Source organism: Pygoscelis adeliae, unplaced genomic scaffold, assembly GCF_000699105.1.
Source record: "Pygoscelis adeliae isolate BGI_AS28 unplaced genomic scaffold, ASM69910v1 Scaffold77, whole genome shotgun sequence".
Taxonomy (NCBI): Eukaryota; Metazoa; Chordata; class Aves; order Sphenisciformes; family Spheniscidae; genus Pygoscelis; species Pygoscelis adeliae.
In genome coordinates this window covers 858,546-882,823 of record NW_008825216.1, presented here as the reverse complement: position 1 = coordinate 882,823, position 24,278 = coordinate 858,546, and the positions used below count along the sequence as shown (strand labels likewise).

Below are 24,278 nucleotides of genomic sequence, written 5' to 3'. Positions count from 1 at the left end.
CAACGAGGCTGGTGAGGGGTCTGGAGAACAAGTCCTATGAGGAGCGGCTGAGGGCACTGGGGTTGTTTAGCCTGGAGAAAAGGAGGCTGAGGGGAGACCTCATCGCTCTCTACAACTACCTGAAAGGAGGTTGTAGCAAGTTGGGTGTTGGTCTCTTCTCCCAAGTAACTGGCGAAAGGACGAGAGGAAATGGCCTCAAGTTGTCCCTGGAGGTATTTAAAAGATGTGTAGATGAGGCGCTTAGGGACATGTTTTAGTAGGCATGGTGGTGTTGGGTTGATGGTTGGACTCGATGATCTTGGAGGTCTCTTCCAACCTTAATGATTCTATGATTCTATGATTCTCTGATTCTAATCCATTGGGTGTTTCATTCTGTATGGAGCTGTAGCCTGTGGGAATTAGTTTTGAACCTAGTCCACCCAAAGAGCAACCCTTCAGGGCACTGCTCCGTGGATCAGAGCATCTGAGCCGCTGCTGAGTCACTTCCGTGGTGGCGCAGGGGGACGGGAACAGGGGTTATGGTCAGTCCGTGGCAGCTCCTCTCTGCTGCCCTGTTCTCCTCGCGCTGCTCCCTGCTCCAGCCTGGGGCCTCCACAGGCTGCCGTCCTTCAGAATGACCCTGCTTCCGCCTGGGCTCTCTGTGGGCCGCAGGTCATTCAGGGCATGTCCCCCTGCTCCTGCGTGGACTGCCCAGAGGCGCTTTGTTCTTCTCTAAATACGTTTTCCCTGTGGGGCTCAGCCGTGCCCTGTGGTGGGGCCGTTGGAGCTGGTGGGAGCTGGCAGTGCCTGGCACGGGGCAGCCCTGGCCTCTCCTCACAGAGGCCACCCTGCAGCCCCCCCCCCCACTGGCACCTAGGCACGGACACCCAAAGCAGAGGTAAATCCAAGGCCCGTCAGCTGATTTTATTTCATCGTTTAAAGTGACGTTTGCATTGGAGGTTGCATCAGGGCTGGCATGTTTGCTGGTGTCCTCGGCGTGTGCAGGAGCGTCTCCCTCCCCTTCCCGTGGATGCCACTTGCACTGCTCCTTCCGGGTGCCTGGGAATAGCCGCATCCATGCATCTATATATATAGTGGAGCCTAATCTCTAAATGGCTGGATGGAAAAGAATATTTATAGACTAAACAGTGGGTGAAAGGGGTTTGTAAAAACAGTTATTACAGATACCTATTTATGATTACGAGAAGTGAACACTCAGATTGGGATTCAATAAACCAGATTTAGATGTGCTGTGTAATGGATGGAGGACATGAGATACTCCTAAGGCTTACTTCATCTCATCCTAGGGCAAACAACTAAAATACATCAGCTCTGTCGAATGGTCCTTTAATGCGGCAGCTTTTCCTGTGTTGTCTGTGCAGAGCCTGTACAGCTCAGGGGTAGATACCTATAACTGTAAAGATATCTAAAATTAAGTGGGACCACTTCCTAAATTATTAATGCTGATAACTGTATACCAAATAGTGAGCTTCCTTGTTTGGTCTGTTTAGCCATGATTATCTTGTGGTGTCATGTAAAATTATACATGACGTTTAACAGATTTTGGTTTAAAAAAATAATCTTTGTTTTCTTAAAAACAGAGGTGCTAGAAGTCAGGCATCAGTAAGCACCCGAAGGAATCAAAATCTATGAGAGATTCTAATTACTGCTCAAATTTTAAAAAGCTTTTGTGATTATATATCAGATACATAGAAAATATCAGTAATAAAGAGCAGTTAAACTGAAGTACTCTCCTAGTAGTTGTTTCTTCCTGATATCTTCCTTTTTCCTAACTGGTTGTGCAACTGATTATATTCAGACACTGTAGTGCACTTATGAGATGCTTTGTACGTGAACTGAACTGAGTTGAACACTTCTACGCTGAGCAGATCTAACTGAATATTTCCAAAATAGCCACTCAACATTGCCAATAAAACGCTGAAGTCACTACTCTAGAGTGAAACAAACGTGATATGTCTAGGCTGAACAATTTTTGAGCTATGAGACTACCGAATTAAAATCATACCTGAAATGTCTGGATTTTGTTTTACCATACTCCTCAGAACATCAAAACAAAATTAAGCCTTCTAGTTATTCAGCAGCTGAAACAGATTTGACTGAGTCAGTACTATGAATTGACATCTCTTCTTTGAGAACATTGTCTAAATTCAGGATGCTAATCATTAATTTTTATCTTGGTTAAACTGGATGAAAGGGCATAAAATTATTGTTTTCAGTCATCCTTAAAAAAATAAAAGTTGAGCAAGTTGAATGAACTGTTGTGTGACATTAAATTTGTCCTTTTATTTTGGCCTTACAGAATTTCTGCTACAACCTCAGAAATGCAGAATATGAGTCAGTTCGGTGGGGACTTAGTTGATATTTGCACAATACAGGAAGAATTTATCTTTATAGCTAGTGTTTAGAACAGACACGGGACATCAATTTATCTTTCAAGCCCAAGCTGGTAGAATGACCTTGTGCCTCCTTCTTCCATCTAATTTGTAGGATATTCTGTTCTTCCTTAACGTAGCCTTTTGAAGCAGTTCAACGTGAAATACAATATTAGCATGTTTATTGGGCTAGGGTTAGAGAGAAGATGATCCCGTCATTTTGGATTTTGTGTGAAGGGACCACTGGTAGCCAGTGATTGCAATGAGATCTCTGAGCACACCAACCGATTCATCGTTTTACAGACTACTTCCGTAACAAACATGGAGCTGAAATTAATCTTGTGCTTCTTTTAAAGTCCATTTGACAGGTCTAGTCTTGAAACTTTAAGCAGTGAGTTCAGGCCAAAGTCATTGGCAGTACAAATTTTTGAGTAAATAATTAAAAATTCTGAAAATATCTCTCTAGTGCATTGCCAGAAAATTGTAAACAATTTTGTTTCACTTTTGATCTCTAAAAAAGTTTATTTTTAATGCAGTTTTTTGACTCTCCCATATATTCTTCTGAATTCATGACCCATGTTTAGTTTAATTATTGATAGTGCTCATTTTTGAGATACCTAGTTAGAAAGCTGTACATTTCTGTAGTACCTCAACTTTTCAAATTCTTACCTACTTCTGACCTGTGCTGGCTGGGAATCGGCCTGGCAGCTTGTGCTTGGAAAGTGGTTTGATTCCTTTTGTCAACAGTACAAGAAAAAATCGCTTTTTATAAACGGAGTCTTTCCTTAAGGTAAAAAACAAACTCTAAGAATGTGAAAATAAGTAAACAACAACAGAACTGTTCCCAGCAAGAAATTCCGTTTTGAACTAGGTGTAGCATGTTTTCCTCTCGTATCAGCACAGAGGGGCTTTTCAAGCGTACAAACATTGCAGTTGCAATCTTTTACCATCCAGCTTTGATCTTGTCTTGGTCCAGAATGATTCTAACCTCTTTCTAATGAGATCCAGTGAAAGAAGTGCAAGGCAGAGACACCTCTTTCAGCTTGCAGACTTTTTTTTATACCTGAAGCTCAAGAATCAAAAGATTTTCTGCCCTTTAAAAGCCACTGGAAATAGAAGCTGCAGGGCTGATATTGTAATATGCCTTTTTTCTGAGTTTGTAAAGTCATCAGGCTTATATCCATGAAACTATTAAAGTGCCTTTTATCTGTGTAGGTACACCTATAGGCATTTTTGAGGATGAGAAACGTGGTGTGTAGTACTGTTGATTTATTTTTTGAATAGATTATTCAGGCAAGAAAATACAAATACGTAACTAAGTCTCTCCAATTTTTGAGACCTTTTTTTTTCCTCACAGCAAGACAAATATTGCCCGAAGTTCATTTAAGGAAAAAAAAGAGGACCCGTGCATGAGATCACCTTTATCTGTTGATACAACACTCAGGTGAAATACCCACAATATCCACAGAAGTAGTTCTCTTATTTAAAGTGTCAGTATTTCTGACGCTCCAGTCTCAAGTGAGTTTTTATCAAAAATAAATAAAAAGGTAAAGGCGGCACACAGGTGCACTTCTTGTTTTAAGTAGGGATTCTCATGAATATAGGAAAGGAATCATAGAAGTCATAAAATGTGACCTGCAGTTCTGTACCTGGAACACAGAGCGCCTGCCTGTCCAGACAGCAGTATCTTAATACTTAATACAATACCTTAAGTATTGTAATCACGGATGCATTTGTAATACCACAAATCTCAGTCCCCTCCCCTCTGTAGTGTGCCCACGTGTGCAGAGCCTAACTCAAGTTCCTTGGTCGTGCTGCCTCCCAAACCATGCCCAAGCTAAAATCCTGCTAGGACCGCTCGCACAGTTTAATAGCACAGATCAATGCCTAGAAGCACCCCACAAATTAAATTTTCTAGCACAGACGTAGCAATTGAGGTTGGAGGTGGCTGATGTTGGTTGATGAGGTGGCTTAAATAGGCTCAGGATTCATGCTGATAACTGGGGTGGGGTTTGGGGGGGTTCGTTGGTTTTGGGGGGGTTTTTTGGACAAGTCTTTCAGAAAGAATAAAGGAGGACTAATGAACTGTATCAGCACAGAAGAGTGGTTCAAACCATTGTTTCCCAGTTGTAAAATACAAATCAACCAGGTTTCCACCTTCCCTGATTTTATCCCGGATATTTCAGGGGTTAGCAGTCGCATTTTATGATGTCTATTACAGGTCCACCCTCACATTAACTATAAGTATCTACCTCCAAATGCTTTGTGTCAAATAACAGCCTTTCTCCCTTTTCTAAAAGAATCACTTTGAACCAAGGTGGACAGACGTGTGGGGATAAAACTTTGACGTGGGTGCTTCAAATGGACCTTGATGTTCTACACAAGCTGAGTTGTCAACTGGTTTTGATTGCTTTTCATCAAGAGTAGAGTTTATTAGTTTTGTAGCTGAATATACAAACAACACAAGCTTATTTGAGGAGTCTTAGTTTATCGTAAATTAGGGCAATGAATTCCAAAGCTCTGAGTCACAACCTGCGTTGTTAGGGGAGTAAAACTGGATTCTTGATAGTAATGGCATAAAATTAAAATATAGTAGAAAATTACTGGGAAGAAATTTCTTTCTTGAGAATAGCTTGAAAAGCTAATTTAATAATGAATTAGTTTATTGCTAACTAAAAACATAATAACTTGATAAGAGGGAAATTATTAAGCATTATTACAATTCCAGTTTTAATTGTTAGAAACTGTAATTCCTCAACTAAAAGGAGGCTCAGTTAACTAAAAAGAGGCTTCCCTTTTCCATTGTTTTGCAGTCTTAAAAGTGTAAAAGTGACTTAAAATTGGCTTTGGTCACGAAGCAGATTTTTTTTTTTTATTATTTTTCTGCATTGATAGTGTGAATGAGAAATGCTTTTCATGCTTTATAACTTCTGTATAAAAAATAATTGAACAATTAATTTTTAAGTGTTTTAAGTGTTTTTAAGTGTAATTCTCATCATTGTTTCATGGGTGACAGTATGTAAGAGTTCCACCAAGGACCTTTAGGGACCTCAATTAAACAATATTTGGTACATGCTGTGCAAATTGTAGTTTTAATAGATGAGTGAATTACTAAGGTGTGGGTTCACTGCTGCATCACTGGAGTGAAGTACTGAAACCAGAACTGCTGTTTTGAAGTCTGGAACCGTCCTTCCTGAGCCGAAAGATCGAGCTCTCCCACCAAAGGCTCCACGACATCCTTACAGAGCTTCTGTGTCTCTTTACCGAGTGAAAGGCCTTTCCAGGCGGGAGGCGGTTAAACGCTGCGTGCTAACTCCCTGGCTGCTTCTTGCCTCTTTCTGAGAGGTTTGCTTTCTTTGCTCGGTGACCTTCAGTGCAGACGCGTTTCCTTGTGCTGTGCTTCCCGGGCATTGTCTGTCTGGGAGCAGTGGCAGGAACAGTGTTTGAGTAGCAGTGTAACGGCTCGGCAAAGAAATGCCGAGGAAAAGAAATGCTTCAGGAAGTGGGTTTGGAGTGATTATCTCTCATCTAAACGTTGATCTGGGCTGAGAGGGTATCAAAGCCTGCTCTTATGAAAGGGTTTGCCACACTGGCGTGTCCAGGCTCCTTCCAGTTATGAATTGCATGGCATTATTTGTTAGACAAATAACGCGTATTCCTTCTTTCCTGGCCATATTTCATCTGATCTGCTTCCTTTCCACTCCTTCTCGCAAATACAGCCTCCCTTGTTTTCATTTGGTGTAAGGGTGTGTTCAGATTCGCTTCCACTCTAACAGATTGCGCTTCTTGGCTGTGCAGGGTTAGTGGAGGGAATTGCTGTCTTCCAGGAGATTGTTTTACCAGAGGAGGGAGAGGCTTCCGTGAGTAATGGTATATCAGAGCTGTGTTAGCAGTGCTGTGTTGGCATGCAGCAATGTACATGGGTAGTAAATGCATATTTTCTCCCATTCTGCAAATGAACTGGAATATAGTCTGAGTCTTGTTTGTTAATAATCTCAGCCTTGTTGTTGTTGTTTTGGTTTGGGTTTTTTTTTTCCCTGAGAAACTGAGCATCCAGCATAGCCAGTGTGTTCTCTTTCTGGTCTGCTGCCTCCTTTTTATAACACCTGGGAGTAAAATCCCTTGGTGTGCTGGTAGAGGCTGAGACATTCAGTGAACACGTGGAGCATCTGTTGATTCAGAATCACTCTTCTGTGTTTAAGTTATTCAGAGGGGTCTTGAAGCCTTAGGCTGCAGTGGCGTGCAATAAATGGGATAATAATGGCACATGGTTCCACTTGGCACTAATTATATATATAATGAAATGGAACGTGGTAGTCAGTGGCTAATTCTTCTCCTACACTTCTGACTTCAGGAATTTACAACTTTTGCAGAGGAAAGTTTAGGTTTTAATTATTGTTATTTTTGCTTCCTCTGTAGCCACGTCAACTTTTTAAAGCAACAGTATGTTAAATGCAGCTGAAAATATAATGTATGGAATACATTAGGGGTTTGATTTTTCTACCTTTTTACGTTTTTGACATGAAAATTAATATTCCAAACCAGCTTTCTAAATTGGTTAACTCGAGAGACTGCATAATTTGGGGAAGAAAAGGAGAGCCCAGTTCTTAGTTCTACCCCTGTGTTGAGCTGCTCCCGGGGTCTAGGCGGGCTCCGCATCCCATCTCTCTCTGTGCCCACAGGTGCCAGTTTCCAGGCACAAGCCAGCCAAGCTCCCCTGCTGATTTGGTTGCAGACTTCTTTGTGCTGTCTTAGAGAAATCGTTATCCTCTCTCCAATTTGTTCGTTGGGTTTGAAAAATCATCTGAAGATACTGTGATCGTACCTAGCCCTTTGGGGGTAGGTGTGAGCAGCCCAAAAGCTTGCCAGTGCCATCTTATTACCACTGCTCCAGATCTGTGTGATGCATGCATGCTTGAGTTGTTACATTTTCAGCTAGGTCTCTAAGATTTAAAAAAAAAAAAAGAAAAAGAGAAAAAAAGGAAAAAAAGAAAAAAAAAGAAAAAAATACTATTCAGCAATAGAAAGTATTAATAACTTTTGTCTTCTCTTGGTCCAAAGGAGGCCTTTTAGCTTATATGTCTGCATCTCCTCCATGTGTCCTAATGTATTTTACTAATTCTTCTGTCTCTTGTTTTGTTCACAGCCTACATGCTGACACACTACCAGTTTTATTTCCAAAAGAGGAGTTCACAGAACTACACAGTGCCTGATCCAACTAGCCGCTTTGATGTTCCTCACTGGACCATGTAGGTAAAATTCAAAGAAACATATATATTCACATTATATCTTTCCAAGTGTCGGGAAACAGCTGATTTTTGGCAACAGTGCTCACTTTGCGAAGTCAGGGTCTTTTGGAATTTATGGACCACAAAATCATTTATTAAGGCCCTCCAACTTTGCGGTGTGTTTTATCATCAACAGACACACAACTGTAGACCGTCATATGTCACAATGTGTTTGGTGTCCTTGCCACATCTATTTTAAGTTGTTGTGGGTGCTGGGAACACTGTGATGCCTGTCATTCCTGTAGGCGTACCTGAGCTAACTTCAATAGCAGCTGCAGTGGTGCCAATTTCAGCTTAGGCACAAAACCTGGCAGAGGAATTAAATAAACTCTCAAGCAGTTGGCAAACCTTGAGCTTCTCGTTATTGCAACTGCACAGCTAGCAGAATAAGAGCTAGGCAGGGTAAGGGCTAGGCTGAACAGGTTTACATGAATGAACCTCAATGCTTGTCATAAGAACAGTAGAGGAGTATCATGGTATTGGTAATCAGGACGAAGATGCCTTCAGGTTATTCCTGTTGATCATCTTGAGCTTCTGCACAAACCTTCAAGGTTTCTATGAGTTTCAGACAAAATTAAAAATGTAGCCAATATTCCACCTCCAGGATTTCCCTGCAGAATAATTCAGTCTTGCTATAGTAGAGGTGAGAATCCAGCAAGTTGAATTCAAATTCTTGAAAAGTGAGTTTTTCCTTCTGGTTTTGATATGCTAGCTTGGTTTAGTTTCAACAAGCCTTTACTGTGAGAGTAAACCTAGGCAAAGAACTAAATTGTTCTGATTAAATTGCCAGCATTCATTATCACTTGACTGCTTTCTCCATTGTAAATTACGCTGTTTTATGTCTCAGTTGCAGTGGCATTTAAAATAATTTACATGAATTGGTAGGCTGCAGCGTTTACGTCTACGTTACAGTTGGTGTTTCTTTTACATTCCTTACACATTTCTGTAAAACTTCCACCTTGGTTTACATTTCTAATTTTGTGGAAATGAACTGTAAATATGGATATGTAGCAGGGGTTTAGATGGCCTGTATTTACATATGCTGGCACACTCTCCTTACACAGAAAACAGCTCTCCTCACATACTTGCTTTAGGGACTGTGACACTGACAGTTAATTGTGATTGTTTCTGGAGTGTCTTGAGATTTCAGTCACTCATTTCTGTCTGGAGAAAGCTTCTAACCAAGTCATCTCAAGAAAGCATTTTCATAGCATACTGGCTGGATCTTTATGGCTTCAATACTAACAACAGATGTCTCAGATGAATCCTGAAATAATGCTTACCCCTGCTTTCATATCCTGAAATTAAGACATGCTATCTTGCACACTGTTACGCAGCTGGCCATATTCAGTTACAGTTGGTTTTGCCTTTCATGTTGCATTGATCATATTCCAGTTTTACTTAGACGTTTTTTCAGGTATTTTGTGTAAGGTGAAAGGTTGTGGGTTTGGGTGGGGTATTTTTTTGCGGATGACAGATTTTCTATGAATAAAATACTGAAAACACATTTTCTGGTTTAGTAATTGAATTTAAATTGTCACAATTCATAAGTGGGTTGCTAGCTCTAGATTGTAGAAGAGATTCATGTTCCCTGTTGTGAGTATCCAAAATCTTCCCCAGCTGTAACTGATGGGCAGGAAAACAATCCCAAAAGACATTTATTGTGCTGGAGAGGGTGTCGAGTCTGAGGAGAATGCCTTTTCTGTAGGTATCAGTGGCACAACTATTCCTTGGCAGGAAATTTTTTAATTGGTGCCAAAATTCAGAGTACCCCAAAGGAACTGGAATTGAAATGTATTCAGTTTTAGTCTAAAAGGAAAGTAACAAAGAAAATATCTGAATAATTAACTTCTGCAAATTTTGCTACAGTCCACATCTCTCCCCTGTAAAAACATGTCTTATTTGTCACTTAGAGTCTGATGTGACAGTGGGGAAACAGTGAGCAAAAAATAAAGGGTTAAAACATCAAACCATATATAATCTGTCTGCAAGAAATGTAGTAACAAAGTTTTCAGAAAGCCAGATGAATATCTTTTTTTTTTTCCTGATACTAAATTAACAACAGCAAAGCAATTCATGCAAATAAATCTAATGGATTGTTTTAGATTTACACTACACTGTCATGCTACCTCTTAAGGGATTATATGTATAAAGAAATAATAAAATAATGTGCTTTACTACCCACAAACGGGCAGCACATTAAACAGAATTTGTCAGTTCATCTGAACACATTACATTAGTCAAGAGGAGCAGCATCATTTTGCTTAGCAAAGGTACATTAGCTCAGCTGTTTGGGCTGTCAGAATCTTAAAATCTTGCCTCAAATGCAAGGGTAATGGTCACTATGACATGCATTTGTCATTTAACACAAGTAATGCTTGTGCTTTAGTAGCTTTTAGCAAAGTATAGATGTCTGCAGAGGTTGTGGTACAGGTCAGCACTCTAATACAAACTGCAAATTCTAACACAATTGCTGTAACTTTCAGTTGTGAACGAGATAATGTCTGACCTAAGAAGAACCAGAGGAAATGTCTTTTCTTAGGCGGTTTGTACAGCATTATATTCATGTTGATTTAAAAAAAAAAAAAAAAAATTCATGTGTTAAAATTCATTCATATTTGTTACATATAATCATAAATGTAATTAAAAATATCTTTCTACATTTAAATATCTACCTGAAGCTTTGTGCTATTGATAAAATCTACTAAGTCGAACAGAAGTTTTAACTCCAGAGCATTGATATTTGTTTTATAGAGTAGTGACACAGGAATACTTGCTCCTATACATTTTCCCTTGAAAAATGATTCACGCTTTTAATCCAAAGCTAATAAGAACTTCTATTTTTATTTATTTGTCTATTTATTTATTTATAGGTTTTGGTAGTAGGTTAGAGAAGAAGAGTAGCTTTGACAAAAAGAATAACCAATTCAAAGCATATGTAATTTGTGACTAAGGCTGTCATGAGTTCATGCTGTAAGCAGTTGCACAATCAGCCAAATCTTACAGTGCTCACTTGCTTAGTCCCTTTGAAATGACTTGACTTGACATTATTTCAGGAGAAGCATCACAGCTTAGACCATTGTATATCTATGGCTGGCACGTTGAGTTAATGGTTCATCCATGAAGATAGGGTACTATTATGCTTTAATAAGATGATTAATAGCCAAAATTAATTTTCTAGAGACAATTTTCTCTTTGTCTCTAGTTATTTAACTGAGTCTCTGCAGTAGCTATTGATGGTGAGGAGAGCACATAGACTAGGGTTCAATTTATTCATTCATATTTGCTTATTTATTCATAAATAGATTATTTTAATTACTTGGAGGAAAAAAGCTGACACAAACTGGTCATTTGTAATTTGCATCCTGAAAGAAAGTGTACTTTTTATACCAGAATTAAATTTTTTAAGGATTTGTTATTTAAATGAAAGATGGAAATATTTACATATTTAAATTTAAGTATACAAAGTGTAATTACTCTCAGCTGAAACTCCCTCTAGGGTATAGTGTAAACAATTCTTCTTTCATTACATGCATTAAAAAATCAAGTGGAGTGATTGTAGCTGAGTTCCATTCCCTCTGAAAAAAACATAACTTTATCAACAAAGATCCTTCAGTACCTTTTTCTGGAGGGAAGACTATTAGTTTTTGGAATTACAAATTTCTATTTTCTCTGGCATTTTAAAAAAATCTTGGGTTTTCTTGTCATGTACTTCACCAGCCTGATCATGTTTAACTTGTGAGGACTGACTAGTTTGCAGCAGTAGGTGGTATGTGAGATACAGACTTGAGAGATACAGGAAGAGCATGATTTCCATAACCACTTCAAAGGAAATACATTATAAAAAGAAAATACATTTCTCTGGGGGCTTATAAAACCATTCTGTTTATAATTTAAATTACATTAAGTTAAATAAAATAGTACAGTAAAACCCTCAAGGGAAAAATACTTCATTTAAGTTTGAATATTACATTAATTCGATTAATTGGAAGTATTTTATTTTCTCTCTAATAGTTTATTTTTCATTGAATATATATAATTAAAAGTATTGTCATTATAACAGGAGCCATTCTTTCCCATTTTGTGTTCCTTCTGTACAGTAGATCACTATAGTTTTATATGCCTACCTTCCTTCATTTCTCACTGCTTTATTCCTGGTGACTAATCCTCTGAGCATCAGTGTATGACAAGATTATCATCGCTGTGTCGCGCGTGTTCAACTTAATCAAACTCATACTGGAACTGAGACTCTCAACCAGCCTGAAGTTTTGTATTGAAACCATGGAGTGTGAGGCTTTCTTCTGTTGGAATATTTTAGAGTCTGCTTGTCCAAACCATGCATGTTGCTTCTTCCAGGGTCCTCGCAGGGGTAACTGTTGAGCAGGGAGGCAGAGAGGAGATGCTGTACATACATATGTACATGCATATATGCATGTGTGTGTATTTTGTGTATCTACAGATTTAAGGTCATGCATGTTTGTGCATGTACGTGCGTATAATTTGCTGGTATACGTACGGTTTCCTTTCTTTTCTTGCTATAAATTTATGCCTATTCAGTTTCATATGGGAACCTGATAGGATATTCCACTGTAAGTCATATGAAGATAATATGACCTCCAGGAAAGGGTGACTAGGAAAATATTGGAAAACCTCAGTGAACTAATTGTAATTGATCTAATTATAAGAGTGATTTATTCCACCTTCCCCCTATGTCAAGAGACCATACAGGCTGAACTAAATCAGGTTATCATTCTTAACAGCATGGAAGGCAGTAAATCTGTAGTGCCGAGCTCCTCTAATATTGACAGCTTTGCAATATGGGTATCTGTAGAAATAGTCTAAGCACATATAAACTTACAGAAGCTGAAACAGGTTGTATAATAGAAGCAGGCCAGTCATATATGCAATACTTATGCCCACTTTAGTCAGCTTTAAACCAGCCACTAACTTCAAATTAATCCCCATTTGAGGTCTAAAACAAACTTTGTGTTTCATATAAATTAGTTTCAAGTGATTAAAAATATTTTTGCATGGGAAAATAAATCGTTACAGCTAAATATTAACAATATTGAAATACAAAAAAGAAAGAAGGCATGCACAATTTTTCCCCTAATTTAGAAAATGTTTGCTTTTTTTTTAAAGAGCACTTTCAAAAGGCAATAGTAATTAAAACTAACGCTGGATTGAATAAAAACTTTGACCGGAGGGTTTCGTGTTAGACTGAGTAAACCTTGAGGGGGAAAAAGGTAGTACAAAATATCAAAGCTTAGACATATTTTCTATTGACTCAGAACCTAAAAGTTTTATGAAAAAAGTAAGATGACTTAGTCACAAAAGTCTAAAGAAATTATTTCTTCAGTATATTTTCTAAGATTTTCATTAAGGCTTAAATAAGTTTACAGTTTCATTGTATATCTGTAGGAAACATTTCTTTTTCCTTTCTGCTTTATAAGATTCTTTTTTTTTCTCCAGTATTATTTGTCTGTGTTTTAAAACTAGCTTTTGTCCCTACTATAAATGGTCGCTGTGTGATTAAATAATAATGAACTCTGTAATGAAATACCAAATTTACTATACTGTGGCAGGTAGGAATTGATCTGAGTTTTTCTGCATTGCTTTTAACTTTCTCCAAATTGGGTGTACTGGTGGATGAAAAGCTGGACATGAGCCAGCAACGTGCACTCGCAGCCCAGAAGGCCAACCATATCCTGGGCTGCACCAAAAGAAGCGTGGCCAGCAGGTCGAGGGAGGTGATTCTGCCCCTCTACTCTGCTCTGGCGAGACCCCACCTGGAGTACTGCGTCCAGCTCTGGAGCCCTCAGCATAAGAAAGACACGGACCTGTTGGAGCGGGTCCAGAGGAGGGCCACGAAAATGATCAGGGGGATGGAACACCTCTAATGAAGAAAGGCTGAGAGGGTTGGTGTTGTTCAGCCTGGAGAAGAGAAGGCTTCAGGGAGACCTTATTGCAGCCTTTCACTACTTAAAGGGGGCTTATAAAAAAGATGGCGACAAACTTTTTAGCAGGGCCTGTTGCGACAGGACAAGGGGGAATGGCTTTAAACTCAAGGGGGGTAGATTTAGACTAGATATAAGGAAGAAATTTTTTACGCTGAGGGTGGTGAAACACTGGCCCAGGTTGCCCAGAGAGGTGGTGGATGCCCCATCCCTGGAAACATTCAAGGCCAGGTTGGACGGGGCTCTGAGCAACCTGCTCTAGTTGAAGATGTCCCTGCCCATGGTAGGGGGGTTGGACTAGATGACCTTTAGAGGTCCCTTCCACCCCAAACTACTCTATGATTCTATGAAATTTATTAAAAAATAGTTTTCATTATGCAATTAAATTACACCATGATTAATTCATTTTTTTCCTTTCTTGTCCCCTATCCCTTTCCACCAACTTTAAAATTAATAGAGAATAATTTTATGATTTTAATAAATATGGTGATATTTATATATATATCCATATTTTTTTATATATCCATATATATGGATATATCACCACATATTTTGTTAGGCTCTCTGACTGGGATGGTTTGTGGTAGGCTGAATAAAAAGGTAGTTCCTCATTAAAAATCTGAAAGTGGTGTGCAACGGAAGTCCATCTTTCCGTAGGTAAATGTATGCTTGTATCGCAAACTAAAACTCAGCATGCTAAGCTAGTTCAGGTCCTACTCTCAGGGCTGCTTGATCATAACAAAGAAACAAAAGCCCCTGGAGAAATTCAGGTTGATAGCAAACACTGGCGAGGTGGGCTGGGGGGGGCAGCAGTCCCTCCGTCCCCTCCCCCAGGTCTCGCTGCAGCCGTGTCCCCCTCACGTCGCCTGCTCCTCTCCAGACCCACGGTACACGAGGTGATGGTCACATTCTCCTTGTAACCCCTCACACACAAGGACTTAAGGAGGAACTTTTAGTCATTATCATAGATGTACGATCTTGGGATTTTGCTGGAATGTCTATGTGTAGTTGCCATAGAGGTGCATAGCTAAAGCTGTGAGGTAACTGGAGTTCCTTTTAATGAGGAACTGCAAGACTTTGTTCTGAATTTGCAAATTTGTCCGTTTGACTAGTTGTGCACTTTATCATGCACTCTGTCTTCATACGCACACAGCTGCCACCCAGCCATGCTCTGAATAACAGCAAGGCACTAGATTCACGTGTTTTATTCAGAATACGAGTCATAGGAGAACATAGTTGTAAGTCCACCAGATCTATTTTTTCAATGTAATTTATAAGTAAAATCAGCTTTCAAATGGACAATTGATGTGGAAAGGAAAATCATTTAATTCCAAAATGTCCAAAAGTTTCATTACAAAATATTTTCAACCTTCTGTACATATGATAACACCTTGCCTGGTCTGTTTTTCTAGTTACATTGCTCTGAACGACAATCATCTCATTTCACATTTTTGCCTTTCATATTGTCTCTCATGATGCTATAGCACTGTCTTGAAATATCCCCTCAAAATCATACTCTTTTAATTATTATTTTGAACACTGTGTTGAGCAAGTCAAAATGAAAGATTGCAGTACTAAAGTCAGGTATACTTCAGGATGTGTTAAGTTACTTAAATGTATAAAAATGGTTTTAACACACATATGTAACGTAAAACATACTGCATTTATATAGATGTTAGCTACCTCTTTCTTGTTTTCTTATTTAGCCTATGGGTTTTCTGGGGAATGTATTGTGGCTGATGTGTTGGTGGCTGCTATCAAAATACAAATAATAAAAGATACCATAGTGGAGGTGTCAGTCCAGCTGCAGTTAGTAATCAATGTTGCTTTGAAGCAGAGAATGTAGGAGGAAAGGAAAACATCCAAACAAAGAAGCCGCATTTATACTTTTTCCCTGGGATTTTTCAACCTTTTTCCATTTTAGACATCAGCAGAATAAGTAATTATAAAACTAAGCTTTATCTTCAGTTCTTGGGCACAGTCTATCACTTGTGCACGAAAGCTAGAGGGGTTCACAGTTAGCTCTAGCAAGATGGTCACTGCTGATTTGCCTGGTGCTGGGTGAATTACAAAGCTTATGCTTTCATGCCAGCGCATATCTTCTGAAAAATGCCTGTATTTTATTGGGATACTATTGCAGAGCTGATCCTACCAAGTAAGGTGCCAAGGGCTGATTCCCTAAGGTACAGCAACTCTCAGTGCTGGCCCCTGTATTGATTTAAATCTAACAATACAGTTGTTGGCATGTGACAAAAAAAAGATTCCTCAATGCTCAAAGCATTTTAAAATCTCTATTTGTTCAGTGAGGATTTTGAACAGGTGTCTTTGACTGAAGCTCACTGTTTCAGAACAAATTAAGCAGGTCCTAACTTAGGCTTGCAGCATGCACTGATACAGTGTGCATGAGAGAAGAGTTAGAATCACATTCACTGCAACCTGTAATTACTTTGTTGGCGAGGTCGTAAAGCTTATCCTAGTGATTAAGGATAGAAAAGAAGAAATTAACAGTGTGCCTCTACTTTTTTCTATGGAAGATATTCCATCCCTTATGTTAATTTATATTCACAGGTTGACTGTTGACGGACTGACACTAAGGAATGGAGCTTATGAATGATTGTGTCCTAGGTGTGAAATGAATGACTCACTATGATTCTTCAATTTCAAACTTTTCTCAAAATTAATTAATTAAAGGATTCATTTAACTAATTAAAAGAATTGTTGTTGCTTTGATGCTTATCTTAAAGTGAAGTGAAAAGTATTTTCAACAACAGAACAACAAATTTGCAGTGTCAAACTGTGGCCCAAGGGATGCCCGAGACAAGGTATCGCAGCACTTGGGAAAGATGAATAGAGAAGTTGTACAACCGAGAGCAGAGCTTTCTGTGGCATGGTGACAAGGACTTAGACTCAGTAACCCAAATGCTCTCTGCTTCTATTTGTAACCAGCAGTCTGCCCAAGCATTTTCAAGATTTGTTTCAGTTTGTCTTTGTGCTCACTTTTTGGCATTTGCCTCATAGATATTTCCACTGCTCTGTGACATCTGTGGTGTCTGATGACCAGGGTCTCAAATTCCTGTGTGTAATCATCGACCATGTCCTACGTAATTGCTAGGTGACAGAGCTGCAGGCAACACAGCTTGCAAGAGAGTACTTTTCAGCCTGATTTCGGATTTTCAGGTCAGCTCCAGGCACCACTCCTGTACCACTTCATCTAAGGTTATTGCAGCCCTGGTGTGACAGTGCAAAGGGTTTTGAACAACTGGAGGCTCAAGTAGGCTGAAAAACATGTACTGGGCTGCTCATTAGCTGACATGTACCAGCTTGACTGACCTGTAAAAGAAAACTTGAGAAGCAATGTTTTGACACACAATTTGTCAGTGGCATTTGTATTAAATGGATATAATGGCTGTCTTCCTTCTTCTTCCCCCAGCTTTATTTGCTGAGCATGACATCATATGGTATGGAATATCCCTTTGGTCAGTTGGGGTCAGCTGTCCCGGCTGTGTCCCCTCAACTCCTTGTGCACCCCCAGCCTACTCGCTGGTGGGATGGGGTGACAAGCAGAAAAGGCCTTGACTGAATAATTTTTAAAAGTATATCTTCCTTTCTGAAACATTAGTGAACGTTGCATGGTTAATAAGAATTAGGTGTACTTAAAGGTCTCTGAGGAAAGAAACAACAGGTGCTTCGTGTCAGTCATCTTTTTTTCGTATGGGGAACATCAAGTTGAAGATTGGCTGCGACATACTATATTGTTTTATTTCTGTCTCCACAGAAGATAAGTTGCATTGTATACCAAGGTATTACCTAGCGCATCTTGGGGAGAGGGTGTGGATTCTTAAGTTTGTGGTGATTTGTTTGCCCAAGCCAGTGCCTCTTTGATGAGCTGCATTTCTGCTTTCTTCACACTGCATCCATTCCTAGTGATTCCTTTTCCTCTAAATAGCTGCCAAGGTTGACTAATTATTATTATCCATTATCTTTATGCATCTGTCTTTTTGGGACTATTTGGATTATATGCCTAAATCCCAGTCAGGATTAATAAAGATTCAAAGTACTGACAAATCCATTTTCTTATTGCTCTTCTTTTTAATTAGGGAAAACTCAGAAACCTAAGGGCTATGAGTCCATACATCCCTTTTTCTCTCTAGCCAGCATGTTTTGCATTAACAGGGGTTCTATTAGCAATTTTCTGATTGTCTGTAATTGCTGAAGAGACCTTTGGGACAAACTGTACCAAGTAGCTACCAAAAATATATAGGGTTGTGTAATGCATTAGATGTCATTAAATGCTTAAATTAGATCCCTAGTGCACACATGTACAATCATTATTACTTGTAATATGTATCAACAGTTTTAGCTCTAAAAATTTAAGCTCAAGCTCTGTAGTAGCCACTGTCATTAATTTGTTCAGACCGTTTCTCAGTACATACAGGGATTTGTTGGAGAGGGTCAATAATTAGTGGGATATTTGCTGAGGTTTCTTCCTCTTTTTAAAGATAGTTTTAAATTTTATTTCAATGGTTTCAGTGAGTCTGATTAGCTTTTGGCAATTTAAAGTAATGAAAATAGCAAATCTTGAACTGGGAAGAAATGCCTGTACTCTTCTGGGCTCTGACTTCTGCTAACGCTGCCGGCGGAGTAGAACAATTCTACAGGAGAGTGTTTATCACTTATACTAAAATAGAGAATCAAGGAAATAAAGCTTCAAAACTTTCAAGACAAGAAGGTAGGGAGCTGCCTGGAAAAGAGGAATATCTTTAGAAAAATTATTTCAAGTTTCTAGGACTTATTTTGAAAGGGAAAAAAAAGAGAGAGAGAAAAGATGTTAAATTTAACAACACTTAGAGGAGATAGGACTTCATCTTTTAAAAGTCCTGTGGAGGACCCCTATATGCTAAGCTACACAGAATTTAATCTACCTCTGAAAGATGAAAGGATGAGGTGAGAATGCCAGAATTTAAGCCTCTGCTTCCAGGGAGTCTAGGTTTTTCTACCTTAGTGATTAGATCTCAAAGCTACTTTCTCTGGCTGTAAATCCCTCTAAATCACTGCTTTAAAGATTTGTATACAAATTGACTGTATCTCCATGAGGTAGTGAGGAGTCTCCATTATTTCAGTGCAGGAACCAAGAGGATTGTGAGTCAGGTAGTTGAGAAAAACACAAACTACTCTTCGTTGATTTCTTCTTGCTCAGTCCTTTTTCATTTAGGATACTTGCGGCATAAATGATAATACAGCTTTGATTTTCCAGTTTGGTTTCTGGTATAAAGATCCCAAAAGGTAGGGATATATATTTCTTACATATCAGATTTAGAAAGTCCCCTGCAGATTAAGCCAAAGGGATTTCTTTCCTTATCTATGTATTTATGTATGTATGCATTTGTTTGTTTTATTTGTTACATTTGCCCTCATGGCTACAAGTTTAAAACCAGTGGAATTCTGTTGTTCCACATTTATGAGGTTTAAATAAGCATATGATAATGGAAATACAGAGAAACAGGTGACTGCTCTTGGTCTACTATTAACTTAGTAGTTAAAAAAGGCTGGACTTTGTATTCAGAGTTTTATATATACAAACAGTATGTTTTTTAAAAATACAATAGTATTGTATACAATTAATACAAATGAAAACATCTTTTTTCTTGAGATTTATGATGAAATGTAATAGCACATATTTTCATTTTAGTGACAGTCTATATATTCTCTATCATCACAAACTGACTTTTTAAGTTAAACATGATCACATATATCAAATGTTTTTGCATCAAAATTTTTCTATTTTAAAATTATATTTATTTTTTTTATTGACTCTGAATTTTTCATGTACTGTGATATAAATAACCGAAATAGTGACTTGTTGCATCTAGGGATGAATTGTTTCTGTGAGCTATCTAGTTATGTCAATTTTCAGAAGAATATCAAGGATTTTCCCACATAAAAGCAGATAGAGTAAGTGAGACTTCAATGTTTTGGTTTCAGTACTGCTTCCTTTCCAGCTCTTTTCAGTGGTCTTGCTATTAGTGAACTATACAAGTAGATCTTTATGTTTTCAACCTGTCTGTGATTGTTGTCATGGATGGAAGGCACATGCCAAATAATAGACAGGTCTTTACTTTTCATTAATTAAATATAAAAATGTTTCTAAGAAAATAAAGGACAGTACAAATTGATTAATGTCTTGTTTTTCTAAGACAGATGTAATAGCACCATCTTCGTGAAAATTGTGTGAAGGAGTAATTAGGTAGTGGGTTTCTGGAAGTGTCTGAAGGAGGTTAAACTTTCAACAAGAAGTTTTAGATGATTTTTTAGAATAAAATAACCCATTTCTGAGAGTTTCCTAACCCAGAATACCAAACTTACTAGATGTTGGTAATGGCTGTAAATTCAGCTGTAAGTGAGGAACGGGTCAGAAAGAAGCAGCACATGATTTCTGAGCTTTGTGCCAGTGGGAGGGACATGAACCTAGGATTTTTCTGCCCCATTTACAGGGCGCTGAGTAGCAGCAGCAACAGTATTGCACTGGGAAAAGCTGTGCATTCCTTCATTTCTCACCTTTGTGCAGATGCATGAAAAACAGGGTGGTCAGGATAGTCCACCTTATCTATTTTTCATCAGAAATAAACAAGCACAATCAGTCTCTTTATGTGTGCAAACACATCTCTCAGAAAAATATGGGCATCTGGCTGACAGTGACTGAATGGGCTTATACGTGTGTTTCACAAATGTCATAGACCAGGGAAGCAGAACATTTATATGATACTGTTAAAAGTCACCTGTACTACTCTGAGATTACCTGCAGCTCCTGATAGTGACTGCATGGGAAGCATGGATAAACTGTGGGAGACTGCCAGCTCAGATTGGTTCTCAGCAGGCAAGGACTTGAGAGCACAGCTGTCTGAAGGCAAGCACGGCTCTCTCTTATCCGCAGGTGCAGATGCCTGTATCAAGGTATCTGTTGCTATGCTTAGCCCTCCACAGAGATATATGAGAAGCGGGCAGGAGTGGATATAGTCTAAGCCTCAGTATGATTTTAGAGGAGTTTAACTAATTGTCATAGGTCAGTATTGCAAGGAAGAAGTTCTACAAAATCAACACGATGGGCGTGTGATCTGTTCAAAGCATGACTAAGAAGAGCAGACTGCGTTAGGGCAAGCCGGCAGGTAATACAAGGGATAAGGTTGCTGTAGCACAAAAATCACATGACGTGAAAGTACAGTTCTCTAATGCCAATATGATTTCACTATTCCATTTTAATAGTTGAAAAGTAAATTCTGGTGTAATATTCTTCAAAAGTCACTAGAAGAAAAATCTTGACTAACAATACTGTGCTCAGGGTCCTTCCTGATCTCTACGGTTAGGATAGGTCATTCTAAATGTATGATTTATTTAATTTTTTAATAAACTATTTCCTGTTACAAGGGGTGAAACAGGAAAACAGTAGAACATACATTGAAACTCTTAATCAGGGGTTGTTTAGAGACTTTTCTAAATTTGGATCATAATACACACTCTTATCTAGTAAGCAATAGGGTTTGCAAACACAAAGCACTTCTTCTTCTATAGTGGACACGTTGATTGCTTGCTAGATGCTGTTCTCCATCACTTTTAATGCTGTCCTTCCCATAGCAATATTGTAGTATCTTTTGGATATGAACTGATCACTTATCACATATGCAAAGAAAGACGTCCACTATTGTGTTCTGTTGTGGAAGGGGTTTCCTGAAGCATTTACTCCGCTAAGGAAGAATAAAAAGTGTTGAGGCAAGGTTGTGCTTGTTTTTTGGTTTTGTGGGAATTCATTCCTTGTGTTCTGGCTAATTTCTAGGAAAACTTTCTCTACTTCCCATGTAATCAGTATCCCCGTAGAAATTTCTATTATGCCAAAGAAGTAAAGCCATATGTTTGCAAAAAGACCAAGTCCCTAGAGGACAACTTGAAATATTACTCCCAGGTGGATCAGCCTGAACAATGCATTGCCAAAATGTAATCATGTTTAGGGACCTGCCCATTAAGCGATACTGCCATTAGTATTTATGACATTTTTGTTGTGCGGCTGAAAATATCATGCAGTATTCTTTTCTATTCGCTATTGCATGCCATGTAACACTGAAGTCCTCTCTTTCGTTCTGCGTGAAGTTTCCTCTGTAAATTGCTTTCCTTCAGAAACAAAGCTTCTGCCATCCTGTCTGTCCCTTCCTGGTCAGTCCGAACAGGGACAAGTTAAGGGAATTTGTCACAGTGGCAGCAGTGGAAGAGCTTCAGGAAACTGGTGAGCAAATAGATTAACTCTCACTGAGCTCAGTTGCTACTCGTGAGCATGCAGGAGGGAGATACTTTGAATGAAGGAGAAAATTGCTTGGTTTTCACACACTGAGAAGCATCGGAAATCTCCACCCTACTCAAGATATCTTACATGTCTAGGAAAAATATATACTGATATACTACAAATGCTGCTGCCACTCGCTCAGCCATTAGGAAGCCTTCTTCCACTAGATTTTAACCTTTGATGAGGTGAAGAAGAAATATAATATTTGTAAAAACAAAGAATTAACCAAGGGATATTTTACATTTATATCACTTCTATTTCTTGCTGTTTCTGTTGGAGCAAGGTCACCTTTTAAATAAGCAAAATACTAACTCTGGCTTCCCATCCCTTGAAAATGAAACAATATCTAAAATGTACCTTCATAAAAGTATCATCAACATGATATCATAGTTGTTGTATCTTGTGAATCTGCACAACACATTTATTCAGTCTGCAGGCCAAAAGACTATTGCTATCTCTTAGTCAACTAACTTTGAGGATTCAGGTAGTCAAAATAAGCTCCTTCCATCTTCCATGCTTTCATCTTCTGTGCTTTATCACCTGTAGTTGAGGCTCTTTGAACTTACTGCCAATCCATTATTATTCATTGCCTACTTATGAGGTCTTCAATTATACCTATGCTTTTCACAGGTGCTACCAAAGAACTCTTAATATAATGCGTTTCAGAGCTAGCTGAGGCTACATACCTTCAAATGCTAGGAATCTTTTATGAAAGTTCAGAACCTTATTCAGCCTAAATATGTATACAGATTTATATTTTTTTAAGTAAAAAAGGAAGTAAATCTGAACAATTTTAATTCTGTGTAGGCAGTGTAGCAAAGAATAGAGCTAGTGTGTGGATGGCAGCGTTGTCCGTATTAAAAACAGAAACAACCTGGTTTCAATGAAATTTTCTTGGGGGAAGCAGGGGGCGGGAGGGAGAGCACAGGTTCAGAAAGCACCAACAGGAGTAAGAAAAAGTTGGCCCACCTCAGAAAAAAACAATTGCTTAAGGCACTCAAACTGGGGTTTTTCAGTCTGGAGAAAGGAAGGCTTCAGGGAGACCTTATTGTGACATTTCAATACTTAAAGGGAGTTTATAGGAAAGATGGAGAGAGACTTTTTACTAGGGCCTATAGTGATAGGACAAGGGGTAACAGTTTTAAATGAAAAGAGGGTAGATTTAGGTTAGATATATGGAAGAAATTCTTTACTATAAGGGACGGTGAGACACTGGAACAGGATTCCCAAAGAAACTGTGGATGCCCCGTCCTTGGAAGTGCCCAAGGTCAGATTGGATGGGGCTTTGAGCAACCTGACCTAGTGAAAGATGTCCCTGCCCATGACAAGGCAGTTGAACTATATGACCTTTAAAGGTCCCTTCCAACCCAAACCATGCTGTGTTTCTATGATTCATCCTATGATTCTATGTAGGAGAAGTCTTTGCTTTAAACCAGTCAAGCGGAGGGTTTGAATCGGTATCTCTGTATTCTCATGTAAAAGCTCCAGACCTTGTGTTAGCAGATATTCTTGTAGATATAAATCTGTGTATCCTATTTATACTTTTAAAAAACTAAATTCCACTTCTCTCCTAATGAAGAACAGAAAAATGCAACCATGATCTCTCAAATGTTTTTGGGTGTGTGAGGACATTTTCCAATAAGATCTACTTTGGTATGCATTTTTGTTTTCAAAGGTGGTCTCAGCACAGGAAAGAACATTTCACTTTCTTTTCCCAGTTTTCTGATTTAAAGAGTGGACACAATAACATCTCTTTATGAACTCTCAGAGAACTCCAGAGAATGTTGAGTCATATGCTACTACTAGAACGGGCGGGGAAGACGACCGGCCGGGCTGAACGGGGAGCTCTTGCTGGGACTCAGGAAAAAAAGGAGAGTTTATCGCTTGTGGAAGAAGGGGCAGGTGACTCAAGAAGAGTACAGGGATCTCGTTAGGTCGTGCAGAGAGGAAATGAGAAAGGCAAAAGCCCAGCTAGAACGCAACCTGGCCGCTGTCGTTAAAGACAACAAAAAAAGTTTTTACAAATACATTAATGACAAGAAGAGAGCCAAGGAGAATCTCCATCCTTTATTGGATGCACGGGGGGATTGTCACTGAGGATGAGGAAAAGGCTGAGGTACTTAATGCCTTCTTTGCCTCAGTCTTTAGCAGTCAGACTAGTTATCCTCAGGGTACTCGGCGCCCTGAGCTGGAAAACAGGGATGACGAGCAGGATGAACCCCCCATAATCCAAGAGGAAGCGTTCAATGACCTGCTACGTCATCTGGATACTCACAAGTCTATGGGACCGGATGGGATCCACCCAAGGGTGCTGAGAGAGCTGGCAGAGGAG

General features: G+C 38.9%; 1 protein-coding gene across 1 annotated transcript in view; it reads left to right on the top strand.

Moving 5' to 3' along the window:
• Nucleotides 1-24,278, top strand: part of CHRM3 (cholinergic receptor, muscarinic 3) — a 205,748-nt gene that overhangs the window by 60,131 nt on the left and 121,339 nt on the right. The window contains exon 2 of the mRNA XM_009329156.1: nt 7,519-7,621. Coding sequence (XP_009327431.1) covers nt 7,524-7,621 — 98 coding nt within the window. The 5' untranslated portion in view covers nt 7,519-7,523. The remainder of the gene's footprint in view (nt 1-7,518; nt 7,622-24,278) is intronic.